This window comes from Lathamus discolor, chromosome Z, assembly GCF_037157495.1.
Source record: "Lathamus discolor isolate bLatDis1 chromosome Z, bLatDis1.hap1, whole genome shotgun sequence".
NCBI lineage: Eukaryota > Metazoa > Chordata > Aves > Psittaciformes > Psittacidae > Lathamus > Lathamus discolor.
The window spans coordinates 47,259,371-47,276,446 of NC_088909.1; the positions used below are offsets into that span (position 1 = coordinate 47,259,371).

The 17,076-nt window shown below is 37.3% G+C and overlaps 1 protein-coding gene across 1 annotated transcript in view; it reads right to left on the bottom strand.

The window, feature by feature from the left end:
- Window positions 1-17,076, bottom strand: part of SRFBP1 (serum response factor binding protein 1) — a 73,722-nt gene that overhangs the window by 33,736 nt on the left and 22,910 nt on the right. The window contains exons 2-3 of the mRNA XM_065663034.1: window positions 12,042-12,130; window positions 11,014-11,086 (exon numbers count right to left, since the gene is read on the bottom strand). Coding sequence (XP_065519106.1) covers window positions 11,014-11,086; window positions 12,042-12,130 — 162 coding nt within the window. The remainder of the gene's footprint in view (window positions 1-11,013; window positions 11,087-12,041; window positions 12,131-17,076) is intronic.

Consider the following 17,076-nt stretch of genomic DNA (forward strand, 5'->3'; position numbering starts at 1 on the left):
CAATTACAAGCATTTGAAAGAAAAGTTACAAAAAAGGAAAGAACAAGCTCACTGGATTATTCAGTACGGCAAGCATGATGATGCCAAAATTACCATTATTTGAATATTCTTTTTTCTTCAAACATCTTCTAGCTCTGAATGTCAGTGTTCACTTGCACTAGTACAATCTGTAATTTCACTCTGTACTGGCAATTTGTTCCACAGTGCTCTTCTAATATTAAAATAACAACCATATGCAATTTCAGGGTTAACATATTTCCAAGCAGTCTTGTGTTGGCTGGAACCGTCTTCGGTCTGGAATTACTATCCCCGGTATTCACAACCATTGCCAGTATAGCTGGTTGCCAGATGAACTGTTTTTGTAAAAATTTAAAGAAAAACAGCGTTACTTGCCAGAAGGGGACGCTATGCACAATTAACAGAAAGCTGCCTCCTCCATTTGGCCTTGTTTCTTCCAGCAGGAGCTTAAGCCAGCAAGAAAGCAATCAGAAGAAAGATGTGCTGTATTCTCACAGTGTTCCTAATGAACACAGTGACTGACAAATGGGTGCAATCCAGCTAATAATCTCCACCACTAGATTCTGGTTTGAAATAGATACGGAAATGGAAATGAATAATGAAAAGAGAAGAACACAGAGAGATGCAGGAAGAGGTAGAAGAGCATGAATACACAAAGCCATACATATACACAGCCCCTTTTTGTCTGCTTTCAGAGAATGTAAAGTTCTAGAATTAGACACAATGGAGAAAAAATTTCCTTCCTCCATTCCCTTTCCCCCTATGCACTTATCTCCAGGAAAAGTACTCCTCCTGCAGTTTTTTCTTAAAGCGTTATTGGAAATAAATACATTATTTTCTGTCCTTTCCCAGAGATCTTGAAACTTGAGCAAGACAAACCTGTGATCTTATTTGTTCAAGGTGAGGGGTAAAGTTGGAAAGAAGAGATGTGGCAACAAAACATGAAAAAAAAAGATTTTTTCTTTTGCTTCAGTACCTGCAGATTTCCAAAATGGCTGCTAAAAGCAAAGTACTGGTATACAAAATGCAAAAGAACCATCCAGGACAAATACATAAGTCGTGTAAACATCCAACATCAGTAGTTCACCTTGTATCCTGGGGAATGCTATTGCAATTTAGTTGCACCGTCTGTAGATGCTATGCCGTATCTCTGATCATTCTTGATGCTTTTCTGTATACTTTTACTAGCTTTTCTTTTCTTCCCCCAGCCTTTTTTTTCTTTCCAAATACACTAAAAAGGCTTATGCAGTGTACGATAAAACAATTGATTTAAATAGGAACAGATTGTCTTCTGTCTGAAGACACAACATACCAATATAGCTTTTTGACATAGGTATCTGTGGCAACCCCAATAACCACCACCTCCTTACTGGTAGTAGCGAATTTGATCCAGTGAAAATGAACCATTGGAAATGTAATTCTCACCACCACCACATGCATTACTTTGCATTTATCACTACTGAATTTCTTTAGTCATTTTATTGTCCAGTTAGTCAGCTTCATAATATCATTTTGCGGTGTCTTGGTGTTAGCATTTACACTATCCTAAAATTTTGGGTGATCAAGCTCTGTCATTCATTTTCTTTTTCTGAATAATTTCCAGCACTGATCTCCAGAGAACTCCACTGTTAGCTTCCCAGAACTACGAAAGCTAACCATCTACGCCTCTCTTAGGACTTATGTTTAACTGTGACTAAAAGAACATAATTCACATCCATGAACAGCTTTAAAATGCCAGAACAGAACTGAACAAACAACCCAAACTAAACCACAAAGAAAACCCTGCCATAGGCTTTGGTGAAAGCTAGACAATGGCTTTTTGGAAATAAACCAAGATACAGATTCAATGAGCAACATCCATTATGTACTTATTCCTTCAAAGAACTCCTGCTGATTCGCAAGGCATGGCTTTCATCTCCTAAAGGTACAATTATTCTGCCTCATCCTATTCATCCATGTGCTCACTAAATCCATTCTTTAGTAAAAGTGCCAATGAGTCTGTCCAGCACTGAAGTCATATTTACATTAGTATTACATTCTCAGAACCGATTTAATGCATTTTTATTTTTCTTTTTTGTAAGCAGGAGGCAACCATGGGGAAATAAGATTTTACACATAAAAGCATTAACTGGAACAAGAAGTCATAGCAGCTGCAGTCACCATTCTGAATTAATTAGTTTCCAAGTGACTATAAAGATGTTCTCCCCGCAACCTCTCTAATTAGAAGTAAGTTTAAAACATTTAGTACAGTATTCAAGAATAACTTCTTCTGCATCTGTGAAGGACAAAAGCCCCAATTTCTGTGTCATATTTCTTTGGAATAAAGAGTCCCCAAAATTACAGTTGATTACTGATACTGAGACAGTTTAATATCGATCCACCACACTAAGTAGATCTACTGTAACTGGAGATATTCTTCTTAGCTTATTCAGAATAAATTAAGTACAAAGACCAGTTAGTTATACAGCAAGAAATTAACTAGAACTGCCTCACGGATCTCTCACAAGGCCCATTGTATTTAGCAGCTGTTAGTACACCTCAGCATGGGATGGCCAAAATGCAAAGAAAGGGTATGCAGCGCTTACAGAAACATTCTTTTCTATCTCAGGTTCAGATGAATGAAGGAGAAGGTTAATGAAGAGGCCCAGTGTTGTGCACTGAAGTTAAATATATGTTGGGATGATGAAAGAAGTCAATGACAAACTATCTACTTGGAATATGCATAAATGTTTTCAAAATTAAACACAAAACATGCTGATATTTCTGTCATTACTTTGAATAATAAGACAATAACTGTTTTGGTTTGCTGTCACTGCTCAATTTTCAAATAAATTAATGCATATGGCCTCATTAATTTGTTTTTTTTTTTTTCACTACTGCAAAGGTTGCATCTTTATTAAAAGAAACAAAAATACGCAGAATTCAGAAAGGAGTCTCATCTGCAAGACAGATTTTTTTTTTAGAAAAGTGAATATAGCTAATTTTGCATCGAACACAAGATTCAAGAGCAAAAAGCTTCATCTGCAAGCAACATTTTTAAGGCAGTTGACAACCTTTACTTAAAACCTACTTCAGTATTTTCTTTCAATTGTCTTAAATCCAATAAAAAGCTGTTATATGTTTTCATTTTGTAGCTTCGAATTTAGTGCATAAGAAAAAACCCCATATGGTAACTGCTTCTAGTGAATTATCTTGTCAACAATGAAGTCTTGAAAATGAAGCTGGTGATATTTCTACTGACTTTTATATCTAACAAATGCAGCCCATTTTTTTTCATGCAATCAAAGCAGTATCTATCTGGTATTTAAAAAAACATTACCTCTGCTATCATAATGAAATGAAAAGAGTAGGAATAGCTGCCAATTGTTTTATCATTCCAAACTAAAACCGTACAGTATGGGATTCTCCCCCCCTTCATTTTTCCTTAGGTTTCCTTACAGTTATAAATATTTTTTTTATGCTTGCTATCTATGAAAAAGAAAAAAAAGTATCATATTGTATAGCTTTCTCATGCTGAGCTTGTTAAGCTTTCTCAGTTATGATATTTTGACCACATAGGAGGAGAAAATGAGAGACTGACTTGGGAAATGAGTTGTATTAAATATGGGGCTTCTCATTTCAGCATAAACATGAAAGGAAGCAATGTATCACTGAAAATCTTAAGAAATGCTATGAAGATTAAGAATAGAACTCAGTCACTGAGTATACTAATCTGCCTTATCACTATTTTAAGAATCCTGTGAGAAAATGTGGCAGGTAGGAATATTTGAGGAAAGTGGGCAAAATGAGGAGACACAGTTATGTAGTCTCCTGACTAGCCATTCCTCCCTCATTCTTATTCAGACAATCTAAAAGTCCAGCCTTATCTCATAAATATCCTTAAAATAAATAGCCTTGTATCTCATAAATACTGAGAAAGACATCCCAACAAGCTGTCTGTCATTCGGCTCATCACTCCTTCCTCAGCCATGAAGACCAAAACATTCGTGCTTGATAAAAAGGTTGTCATCATTTGCTTCCAAGGATAAGAACATGTATGGATTGGGAAGACAGGTGTAACAGGTGAGGCAATGGAATTGGTTGCCAAGGGGGGTTGTGAGTGCTCCATCCCTGGCAGTGCTCAAGGCCAGGTTGGACGAAGCCTTGGGTGGGATGGTTTAGTGTGAGGTGTCCCTGCCTGTGGCAGGGGGGTTGGAACTAGATGATCTTGAGGTCCTTTCCAACCCTAACTATTCTATGATTCTAAGTGAAATTTCCAGGAAATAAACTCCATTTAGAAGAAGCATCCTTACTGTCCTGACTTGGGGGCAATTACATACACCAGCATTTGCTCCAGGAGTAACTTACATTTGTTCAGACCCTCTCATTTCTCTTTGAAGTATAACCCTGTCTTTGCTCATTATTTTGATGTTAATGGAACGCTTTTAATTTCAAAAGCAGAAGAACTTTTTTCAAGTAAGAATTTGTTCAGTATAAAAAAATCATAATATTTCTGAAACAAAATGCTCATGAATTATTGAGGAATTATCTCCTACAAGGATATCACAGCAGAGGAACTTCATGATTAGAAAAAAAAGGTACCAGTAAGCAAATCCAGCCACCTGTAATAATAGCCTTGATCGATGAGCCAGAGAGAGAGCATATTGTAAACAAAAATGAAAGAGACCTTGAAGATGCAATCCACCAACCCCCTTTCCTTTCTAATCCAATGCCCAATGCTTTAATATTCATATAGAAAGGATGATAAAACACTATGCTGCAACCAGTTCAATACAGATACTTTCTTCCCCTCCTCCAGTCAGGAGCCACTGATTGCTATAAAACTATCCTTGCCATTTTTGCATGCAAAATGTACAAAGGGCCACCTGTTTACATCTTCTTTGAAACATGTCTATTCACTGGTAGTACCACATCAGTAATGCAAACTAGCACAGAACAGAACATCCATTAGTTTATGAAATAAACAGTACTAAAGCACTAACAGTAAAAATAAACAGTACTAAACACTTGATCTACCTACCTATATTCAATACTGCTTATGATGCTCTTCCACATGCTCTTTGAAAGATAAGTCTACAGTGTAGCAGTTATTAATATATGTCAAAACACGGGCACGCAACCCTACTGATTTATTCCCAAAGCTACTTCTTGAAAAGTAACAACTGACCAAATAAGATGGCTTTCACTCCTAACTAAAGCTAAAATACTTTGTTGTACATCATTTTACTGTTTCTAACTTTAAAATCCTTCCTACTTATGATTGTGTAAACAGAGTTATGTAGGCTGGAAGAGACTTCCAGATTGAGTACAATCTTTTGCCCAAAGCAGCTCTGGACAGCGAAAGCTTTTCAAGGCCCTTGGGTTTTGAACATCAAGACAGACTGAGATCCCACACCCTCTCTCTGATACCTGTTTCAATATTCTACCACCCCAGTGGTGAATCCCCCTTTTCCCCACATAGAAAGTCAGAATTCTCCAGGATGCAACTTACACCAGTTTTTCACTGGACACCTCGGAAGAAAGAACAGCTCCATCTTCCTAGGCTGTCTTATGTAGCAACAGGCAATAATAAGGTTTGCATTTTCTCTTTTTTCAGCAAAGGTGAACAAACCCAGTTCTCTCACTGTCTACATCATATGCTCCAGTCCCTAATCTGCTTGGTGGCCAGCCCTCTGCTGGACTTACTCCAGTATGTCCATGTATTCCTTATACTGGGAAGCCCAGAAATGGACACAGCACTCTTGATACAGTGCATCTACAACCAAATAGAAGGAAAGGACCACTGCCTTGGACCACAATGCAGTTAGCATTCCTTTCCACAAGGGGTGTTTTTTTGTCTTATGTTCAAGTTCTTGTCCACCAGGACACTCAGGACATTTTCCACAAAGCTGCTTCCTAGCCAGTGGTTCCCAGCCTGCTTCCCATTATTCTTTCAAAAACCTTTAAAGATTCTGTAACAGTAATATGAAAGTCAGCTATCTATTATGAATATGTAAGGCTGTTGCTGGAAACATATGCTAGGAGAAAGAAACAGAAAAATTAGTACTGAAAAGAAGTGCATTAGTCTTCAATCTTAAGTAAGACAATTCTATGGTGAGGTGTTAACCAAAACCAAGGCTACAGAAGATGAAAACACTAACCAAAAATAAAAAAAAAAAAAAAAAGAAAAGAAACCGCTGCTGTTAGAAAAAAAATTAACTTTTTGGAAAAGCCCGGTATTTCAGGATACAAAAATTCCATGCAAAAAGACCATACTAAAACAAACATTTATCAAGCTCCTCAGGATGAGCTACTCAAAAATCATCAGCTTCCCAGTCCTACACAAAAGCCCTTTCATGAAAGTAAGTGATATGGGTGAGAAATTGCATGATTTTTGTTCCAAGGACAAAGGTTGTGAAAACATCATGCATACTGAATCTCTACCTTCACAAAACATTTTGGCTTTCAAAATCTTGACAGTAATACTGGTGTTTACACTGAACTCTACTTCTGTTCCTATCTTGCTAAAATATAAAGTTGAGATAAAATGAGAATAAAGCATTATTTTTTCCTGTATCTCTCGTACTGAACTCCTTATTCTGTGATAAATATAGTGTTTTAAGTATATTAAAACAAAAACATTGTACTGACTTATCTGTTTCTCCTGTGATAATTTTCAGGATAGGGAACATATCTACATATCTTCCCAACCATCTATAAATGCTGCTCATTCCCAATAACTGGCAGACATTTTTCCTTTCGAGCACTGCAAATAGCATTTCTTCCATATTTCACTCATGGCCATCCTCTGGACATGACATTGCTATAGCAACACCTGCCATAATAACAAGGTTTTCACTGTAAGATAAAGGCAGTAACTACCCTTAACACACAGCAAAGCAACCACATGAAGTTGTATTAAGACTTAATTTCAGCCAAGAAATTTAAATAATCCAAGATAAGCTACATGTTGCTAAGAAATCACAAGACAATTGGTTATTTTTGTGTAAATAATTTTTTTAAAAACATCATTGCTTCCTCAATACGGTAAGAAGTATCTTACAATGGATAATTAATCCATTCTGACAGTACCATCAAGCCTGACAAACAACTAAAAAAATCCTGCAAGTTTTTATATTATAAAAAAGTAGTATCATAGTAGAAGGACTAGAAAGGATCATAGTGTTCTTTTTCTCCATCTTTCATGAATTGTTAAATAAATATTTTATATGGGTTTGGCAAAACAAAGTCTGAAGAACTCAGAGAACAGTGTACTATTCCAATAGCTTTGAGAAATCCTGCAAACAATTAACCCAGTTCCTGCATCCACGTTGCTGGAATTTTTAACTATTCTGAAGCCCCACAGTGTTTACTTCTAATTGTTGTGTTTGACACAGTACTAATTGTATTCGCCAATTAAGTTATTTTAAATCTCCAATTCTAACAATGAAGACCTATAGAACAAAAATTTAAATGTCGCTCCAACAATAACACAACAATATATGCAATTTGCAAATTTAAATAACAAAAGGTTTCTTAATACAGCCCAGCACCAAAGCTTCCTAGGTTTTCAATATATGCAGAACTGTGTATGTGTGATTATGTAAAGACCATAAAACAGAAGCAGGCACAGACAAGGCTTTTCAATCTGAGAAGTAAGTATCTAATTCTATCCCACTCCTAGGAAACAGTGTATTTACCATGAAATTAAGTGAGCGGGGTGTGTTTAGAGTCTACTTGAAGAGAGGAAAAAAACATCCCCCAGACCTAATGATGAGACAGAGTTATCAAATAATAGCAAATATTTCCTCCTTCCTATAAGATCAAATTGTCATTAGTAAAGATCTACACTAAAAAGAGAAGTTAAAATCTTGTACCTGAAAGTTCACATTTGTCTCATTCAGAAGGACAGCAGGTCTTACAAGTCCTGCTGAGCTGCAGGCAGTCGGCCTTTAAAAGCAGTCACATTATCAGGCAACTGATTTATTGATTTTTTTCCTTTTTTTTTCTGGGTTACATTCTGGATGAAAGATTACAGTTGTTCCACAAAGTGGCAGCAGCCATACTGAAACACTGTGCTAACCAAGAAACAGATTCCTCAAGTAAATGACTAGTACAAAAGACTTGCAGGTTTACAGGCAGCTGAATACAGATAAGGAATTCTTAAGAAGGAAAAGAATTCTTCCTTACTGTGATTTCAACCCTCCAGTATTTTTTCTGAGTAAGAGAAACTTCAGTCATCACATTAAAAACTTCATTAAGACAGACAACTGTGTCAAGGGCCCAGAATTTCAGTCTCTCTTTCCTGAGCTTGAAACAAATTCCCTGTGAAATGCAATCCTACTCTAGTACTTTCTAAGGTCATCAGAATACATGAAGTCCTTCACAAAAGAGCCTGTTCATGCCAGGAGCACCGAAAGTAGTTTGTTTGTTTTTCCTGGATATGTGGTAGGCGAAAGGTGGCCTGTGTCTGTTTTTGACTAATGGAAGAAAAATGCATCTTTAGAAATAGGTGTGCTGTCTACGGCAACTGGGAAAAGCTCAGGAAAAAAACGTACTATTTCCTTTTCTTTCAAAGACGTATTTTCTTCAACCTACAGGAACCCTTCAAGTCTTTCTCCAACCAATAATGAAGTTCTAGAAGTTGTACATAGCCATCTCAAGAAATCTTTTAATCTGAAAATACACATGCTATCAGACTCTGGTGCAAAATCCACTTTCTGTCTCCAAACCAGTTGGGCTGGTGTAAGTATTTTGTTTTTTGTTTTTCAACTCAACTTCTCTTTGCAGCTTGCTATACTCCTCAAGACTAAACATTCAATAATGGATAAAGCAGGTATTTTTCCTTACATAAAACATGTAAGCAGATGTCTATGGACTATTTCTGCATGTTACATGGAAAATGACAAATTCCTGAATGTATACTACCAGTTTTGAAAGGAATTTGCATCTTCTCTGACAAGTGTTTTGGACCCACACACTAAAACTGCTAGAATAGTCTGGATAACACGATCCTGCTCTAAGTTGCACCTTTATAGACTGCTTACCAATTTACCTTATTAGTCATTTCTATTCTTTCAATTCTTTCCTAAAAATTCTAAAATACACATTCAGGTTATGCAAAGAGTTCCTATGATGAATAACTTAAAACAAAAGTTTGTTGAAAGTGACTTATCAGCATAAAACCTCCTTCTACCTCAAATATGATTTCTGCAAAATCTGTCTTGTTACTTTTCCATCCTGAGCAAGAAATATTTCTATGCCACCTCTAAAAAGTTCTCTTAGTCTTGAAATCAACAGTCTTGAAAAAAACATGTAAACAACTAGCACTTTTTAGGCTGTGATTCATAAGAAACAGTAATTTTTCTTTTGTGGAACAAATACACTGTAGAGCTAGTGTCTGTTCATTCTAAAAGACAAAAAAAAGACCCATGTAAACCAACCATTCTGCTATAAAAATATTATTACTATTATTATAAGGGTGCACTTTTTAACAATAGAGATCATTTACATCATAATTTCAGATAACTGAGCATATTTACTAGGTATTTGCCTGAGAAGTGGTAGAGCTTTTCCTCCTTCTCAGTTACTCACTTTGAAGACTCCTCCATTTCTATAAACTATTTCAAAGCAAAATTTGTTTGCCTTCAGCAATTTGGATCACGAATCTATACTCCCTTGACAATCACTCCGAAAGTTAACCCTCACATGTCCTGCACTCATTAACGCAAACTCAAGAAACAGCCTGATTGTACTTGGCCAATATGGTCCTAAGGGCAGGCAGCATTTAAGACGTCTGCATGAGCCAATCCTGGAAGGATTTTTTCTACATCTGGACAAAGGAAATATTTCTGGAAGATGTGTACAGAATGGATCTTGCAGTCAAACGCTCTCTGGAGCGCTCGCAGAAGCTGTATAAAACATGGGCTTGTAAGATCAGTGCTGCACCAGTCCTGATCACGTGATGCCTACTCTTATGATTTGAGAGACATTTCCAGAACTCTCATCATGCTCCAACAGACAAATAAATGTGACACAAATGTGCCATAAAAAGCCCCAAACAAGTCAATCACATGACCAAGACTGACGGCGAGCCAGAAAAACAGAATGCATCAATACAACTGTCATGTTGCTTGACCAGTGCTTTATACTTCAATAAAGCGCTGCACAGTTTCTTTTCCCCTTTAAGCAGCGTATTGAAAATCCCCATGATTCCACCTAATGAATATGGCACAAAGCACATTTAAATGGGTCAGTGAAGCCTTTCCAGTTAACAGCTTTTTTGAAGACTAAGGTCTGTGTAAGGGTCAGGAAAGAAAAAAGAAAGGAAAAAAGAAAAAGAGGAAGGTGGAAAGAGAAAACCAACACACAACAGTTACAGTGACTTACTACAGTCATCAAGGAAAAATAAACATGCATTAATGTGACAACAATTTTCTTAGCCTATACAGGACTTTTATACTTGAGCCTTACGACTGGAATTTGTACCTCATTTCAACATACACAATTTTCAGCATTATCAATCAAAACTGAGATATGACAGTACAAAACACTACAAAGTTACAGAATTTCTGAAGCATTTGCCAACATGTTATAACATCAAAGGTACAAAAACTCTGTCAGCAAGGCTGAAGATAAAAAAAGGCCTGACTCAAGTGTTACCAGTCCCCTGCGGCTAAAATTTCAAACTACTACAGAATTTTGAAGTTGAGAGTAAAAAGTAAATAGAACCCTGTGTGGAGATAAAGAGAACTGACAATGAGGACACCATACTGTCAGGCACACAAAATGCCTTCCACACGCCTGAGCAGCATGAGAACTTTAACTGTTACAGTAAAAACTTAAATGACCGTGCATTTACAGACAAATTCATGTTTAGCCTGCAAATATTAAGACTTAATCTGTCTTAACACTCTTGAAATATTTCAGTTAAGTTTCAGTAATGCAGTCCCAGAAAACAAAGCTTTTGGTAAAAAAAATTGCCTTTAATATTTAAATATCTAAACATGGTATTACCTTCATGGCATGGATTTCTTCTATTAATCTATCAACTCGTTTTTGGTTCTTTACTTTCAAGTCTTCGGAACCCCTGCAAATGAAGTCTGTCTTCAGTAAAAAAAATAAAATCTTTTTTGCTCACTTTATTTCCCTGTGGGCTAAATAGCAAAATTAAAATATCGCGACAGTAAGCATAAACACATTCCCCTGTCGTTAAATGAATATTCCAGCAAAGAGTTGAGCACAATCTAATGTTTCTGCTGTTCTGAACAGAGAAAAAAGAACTGAGGATTTACCTGAACAAGACAGACAAATGTTACTCTATTGGAAAACAGCAACACTAATTCCTATCAACAAAACACAGGAGAAACTGACGCCTCAAATATAACGGTTTAAGTTCTATAATATTTAAATAAAAAATATCACTGGGCTTGCTTCTTATTTTACAAAATTTGCTAAAGTTGTGGGAGAAAAGTAGGCTCAATGTACACTTTGAACATAGTAACAGATGTATTTTTATTGTGTCAGTAAGACATGTCATACTTTACTTCAGGCTAGTTATCTTTAAAAACAGTTTACAAAATGTTGTTTTAACTATTTGCTTAAATATTAATACTAATTATTAAAAATTAAGTATGACTTGCATAGCTGTGCAAACGTAACATTTTCGCTTGTAGAGCCTTTCAGAAAACTGTAGTGATAAAAGGTTGTACAAATTGCAGTCAACAGCAGAAAACCCTAAAAGGTCAGGTCTGACACCTTTAAAAGTGCTGTAAAAGGTTCTCTAAGTGATTCAGATTAGCTCCCAATACATTAAATCACTTTAAAAAATGTTATCACAATTCTGCCTAATGAAACTGCTTTTTAGTTAGCATTTTTAATTTATCTAAAGTGACACAAATAAGACAAACAGAATTTATGCATTGCAGTGCCTTAAGTTTTAAATGTAATAGATGTTTCTCCCACTTCTGCATTTTTGGGAAAACAATTAAGATGCTGTCTCAATTATACACACACAAACAAGAACACTGATATTTAAAACTGACCTTTTTAACTTTAATTTCCCAATGTGTCTGGTTAGTTTACGAATAGTCAGGACTCTGGCCTTCTTCACATCTTTTCTCATCTTCACAACCTGTCAGAAAGATGGAAGACATTATAAACCTTGTTTTCCTTGATTAGTTTCCATACACAATACATTCATTACCTTGACTTAAATTTTAGAAATTAGTTCAACAAAAAGAACTATTTTTGAAAACAGACTGCATTCCCCTGCTAACCAAATCCCAGTTCAAATTAATTCAGATTTTAAAATCAAACTGCTTCCATAAACACCAGAGGAAGAACAACCAACAGTCTAAAAATGTGTCTGAGGTCTAAACAGAAGACCAAGACATTCCTAAGTAGCCATACTTTAATATTATTCTTAGAACTAGACTGAGCTGGAGATCTGAAAAGACTTACCTTTTGCCTTCACTTTGTTTATTTTTGTCCCAGTGAAGCAGCACCAGTACTTTTCCATTAGGATATAATACATAAAAGCATTTTCATTACGAAACACTTTAAGGATCAAGGAAAGAATCCCAAACTAAACATATTATTTATTATAGGGTAGAATTTAAGATATGAAAATCTTTTTATATATTTGAATTAATTTTTGTTGAATACAAAATCAAAGTGATTTCCAACTCACTACAGACTCTTTCAACTTCCTACTCTACTCATTAGTCTGTTCCTAAAATTTATTTCAAAGTAGGCAGCACTAAGTAAACCTTGACAGTGATGTTTTGGTCTTATTTCTCACCCCAAAATAAAAGAATACTAATTATTATTAGAAAGATGGTACACACAGACAAATCTTTGGAATCTTTTGCTATTACATTCCATCATGGAAAACCTTAGGCCTAGTTGTCAACGACACACATTTTGGAGACAGAGGGAATCAAAAGTGACTTACCCCCTCTTATTTATTCAGCTGTATCTTACTATAACTATTCAGATCCTGCATTCAACAGTTAAACAGAAAATATGAAATATTAAAGCAAACAAAGAATTAGTCTTCCTGACAAAAGGCCAAATTTTGCTTAAGTTTATTCAGTGGGTGAAGTTTCAAAATAAGTTGGCACCTACTTCTCAAGGAAGTTCTTCTTTACTTCAGATTTCTATTTCATCTCCTAATTTCTCAGAGAAAACATCGAAATGATTGCTTGTTGGTGACTCAACCATCAAGTTAGTTCTACCAGGAATATTAGTATTATAAACCTGCATCAAGCTTGACCAAAATAGAGAAAAATAAATCTTTGGATCTCACAGAGGAGCATTGCAAAACTACAATGGGAAGCTTGTCTAGTATGTATGACTGTGCAGAGACCATAAAGGCGAGAGTGTATTATTTAATTAAAACCTACCAAACAATAACAAAATAGAAAAACCCAGAACAAACAAACAAACCACCACATTTTGCACACCTGATTATGCCTGTAGCTAGGTTACCAACACGAGCAATGTACCTTGTGTACTCTGAACTGTACTCAGCAGGCTCTACTGAAGGCTGAATCTGCCAGAGCAAAACAATTTCTAGAGAGGGGCACACACCAATTGCCAGCCTCAACTCTGCCAGTGCAGAGAAGGAACTTGTTGAGCATCACTTCCCTGAGAAATAGGAAGGCGAATTGTAGTGGGGCAGCATTACTGGTGCTTGCCCAGAGAGAAAGAAAAAGGCAAAAAGGGTTTTGGGGAGAAGAGTGGCTGAGTTAAAATTAGTCTCCTGTTCTAAAATTGGTACAGCAAAGGTTACCCTAGTGAAAATAACTGTCCATACAGGCCTACCTACGACCATTTCTACTGCAGGTAACACGAGAAGCCACATGCTAAAAAGCATCTATGCCAATTCTCTGCTAGACAGAAGCACTCCTCAAACCTCCGTACACTAAAGAAAAAATTCCTGACATCACCATCTGCCACCTGAGCATCTAAACACTCCTTTTGATAAGATACTAAATAGAATTTTCACGGCTCTCTGTATTACACACTCTTCCAAACAGAAGAAACAGAATAAAGCATCTTCTGGTTGAATACCTCTCAGACATTATGTACGTTTAAAAACTTTGGCAGCTCAGATGCAAACTGGGTATGCCTTCTTAGAAAGTTTGGGAGGAGGGGAGTGTTTGTTTTGGTCCATGTTTTTTTGTTGTTGCTTTGTTTTTTTTTAATAACCATTAAAAATATCCACAAGCTACAAACATATTTGAATTTAAATAACTCATTTTTTACATATTAGTTACTGCATATCCAAATACAAAATATATTTACTTTCAAAAAATACTGTCATGTTTTAATAGATATATTTTAACACAGACACAGCATGTTTCCGGGGCCTACAAGAGCCAAACCCCAGCCACGCCTGCTGCCAGCCAACGAAGGCCATATAGACATATGACAGCAGGAATGAGGGATGGTATTCGCTCTTTGGCAGACTGGCAATATCAGTTTATGTAATCTGCAGTCACTTCTTTCACACGGGACAGTATGCATCAGCTGTGTTCTTGGAAGTACTCAAAGTTCTCAAGAAAGCAGTCAGCTCTTTGGGACAGAAATCAAAAAAGTTCTGCTTTAGATTTACAGTGTGCCTGAAACAATGAGGTTTAAACCATGAGGACTGCTCCTACGACTCACTGAGCTATCCACCTCTAGTATTACAATGCCAATAGGCAACTTCCTCTTGAGCTGGGAAAAAAATAAACCAACCCAAAAAGAAACCCAGTAACAAAAAAAACCAACCCACCAAAACCACTGGTAGATTTTGAAAAATAATAACAAATATTTACTCATAATAAGGTATTTTTTTATAAACAGGTTAAGAAAAGATAATATTAAAAGCAGAAGTCTTTGCACCGAAACTTAGGCTGCAGTGTAAGTCAAGATAAGACCAATGCTTTCAGACTGGCCTATAAGGATTTTTAATCACCTTAAGAGGTTGCAGTAAATACAAAAGAATAATTATAAACACAGGCAAACCTCAAAGTAAGCAATCTCTTCTACCAATATGAATGCATTGTAGGATTCCTGGAAATTCAGGAAGCCTGCAATTTTAAATGGAAATAACCACTTCAAGGACTCCTTGCAAGAACAGATGCTTTTGTTTGTTGAAGACACTTCTTTATTTTGTAGGAAAACACTATCTGCAAGCTAATCAAGCCACCACTGTTTATTAATGCAAACAAATATCTGTCTTAATAGATGATTAATACACATTTATTAACTACAATTCTTAAATAGTAAGGATAATATAAAATAATAGAAAATACATAAATTATTACTTCTGAAAGAAATCATAGAGGAAATTAACTTACTTTTAAAAAACAAGCCTAGGTAGTAACACATACCAGCCATGTGCATGTTTCAAAAGCTATGGTTAGGAATAAAAATCACTTCCATTCTGCACTGTGCATTTCACAGTACGCTAGAATTACAGAATCACAGAATCCCAAGGGTTGGAAGGGACCTAAAAAGATCATCTAGTCCAACCCCCCTGCAAGAGCAGGGTAACCTACAGTACATCACACAGGAACTTGTCCAGGCGGGCCTTGAATATCTCCAGTGTAGGAGACTCCACAACCCCCCTGGGCAACCTGTTCCAGTGCTCTGTCACTCTTACAGTAAAGAAGTTCTTCCTGATGTTAACGTGGAACTTCCTATGTTCCAGTTTACACCCATTGCCCCTTGTCCTATCACTGGATATCACTGAAAAAAGCCTAGCTCCATCATCCTGACACCTACCCTTCACATATTTGTAAACATTGATGAGGTCACCCCTCAGTCTCCTCTTTTGCAAGCTAAAGAGACCCAGCTCCCTCAGCCTCTCCTCATAAGGGAGATGTTCCACTCCCTTAATCATCTTTGTGGCTCTGCGCTGGACTCCTTCAAGCAATTCCCTGTCCTTCTTGAACAGAGGGGCCCAGAACTGGACGCAATATTCCAGATGCGGCCTCACCAAGGCTGAGTAGAGGGGGAGGAGAACCTCTCTTGACCTACTAACCACTCCCTTTCTAATGCACCCTAAGATGCCATTTGCCTTCTTGGCCACAAGAGCACATTGCTGGCTCATGGTCATCCTCCTATCCACCAGGACCCCCAGGTCCCTTTCCCCTTCACTACTTTCCAGCAGGTCAACCCCCAACCTGTACTGGTACATGGGGTTGTTCTTCCCCAGATGCAAGACTCTACACTTGCCCTTGTTAAATTTCATCAAGTTTCTCCCCGCCCAACTCTCCAGCCTGTCCAGGTCTCGCTGAATGGCAGCACAGTCCTCTGGTGTGTCAGCCACTCCTCCCAGTTTTGTGTCATCAGCAAACTTGCTGAGGGTGCACTCAGTTCCCTCATCCAGGTCATTGATGAAAATATTAAACAGCACCGGTCCCAGCACCGACCCCTGAGGAACTCCACTAGTCACAGACCTCCAGCTAGATTCTGCGCCATTGACCACAACTCTCTGCCTTCTTCCTTTCAACCAGTTCTCGATCCACCTCACTACTTGATTGTCAAGCCCACACTTCCTTAGCTTATCTATGAGGATGCTGTGGGAGACAGTATCAAATGCCTTACTGAAATCAAGAAAAACTACATCTACCGCTCTACCATCATCCCTCCACCTAGTCACTTCCTCATAGAAGGCTATAAGGTTGGTCATACATGACTTCCCCCTCATAAAACCATGTTGGCTGTTCTTAATGACCCCCTCATCCTTGATATGCCTAGTGATGGAGTCAAGAATAAGTTGTTCCATCATCTTTCCAGGGATGGAGGTAAGGCTGACCGGTCTATAATTACCCGGGTCCTCCTTCTTGCCCTTCTTATAGATTGGTGTGACCTTTGCCATCCGCCAATCCTCAGGCACCTCGCCCGTTTCCCACGACTTACCAAAGATGATGGAAAGTGGCCTAGCAATGACCTCCGCCAGCTCCCTCAGCACCCGTGGGTGCATTCCATCCGGACCCATCGATTTACAGATGTCCAGTTTGCATAGCTGATCCCTAACCCAATCCTCATCTACCAAAGCAAACTCCTTTGTCCTGACTCCTT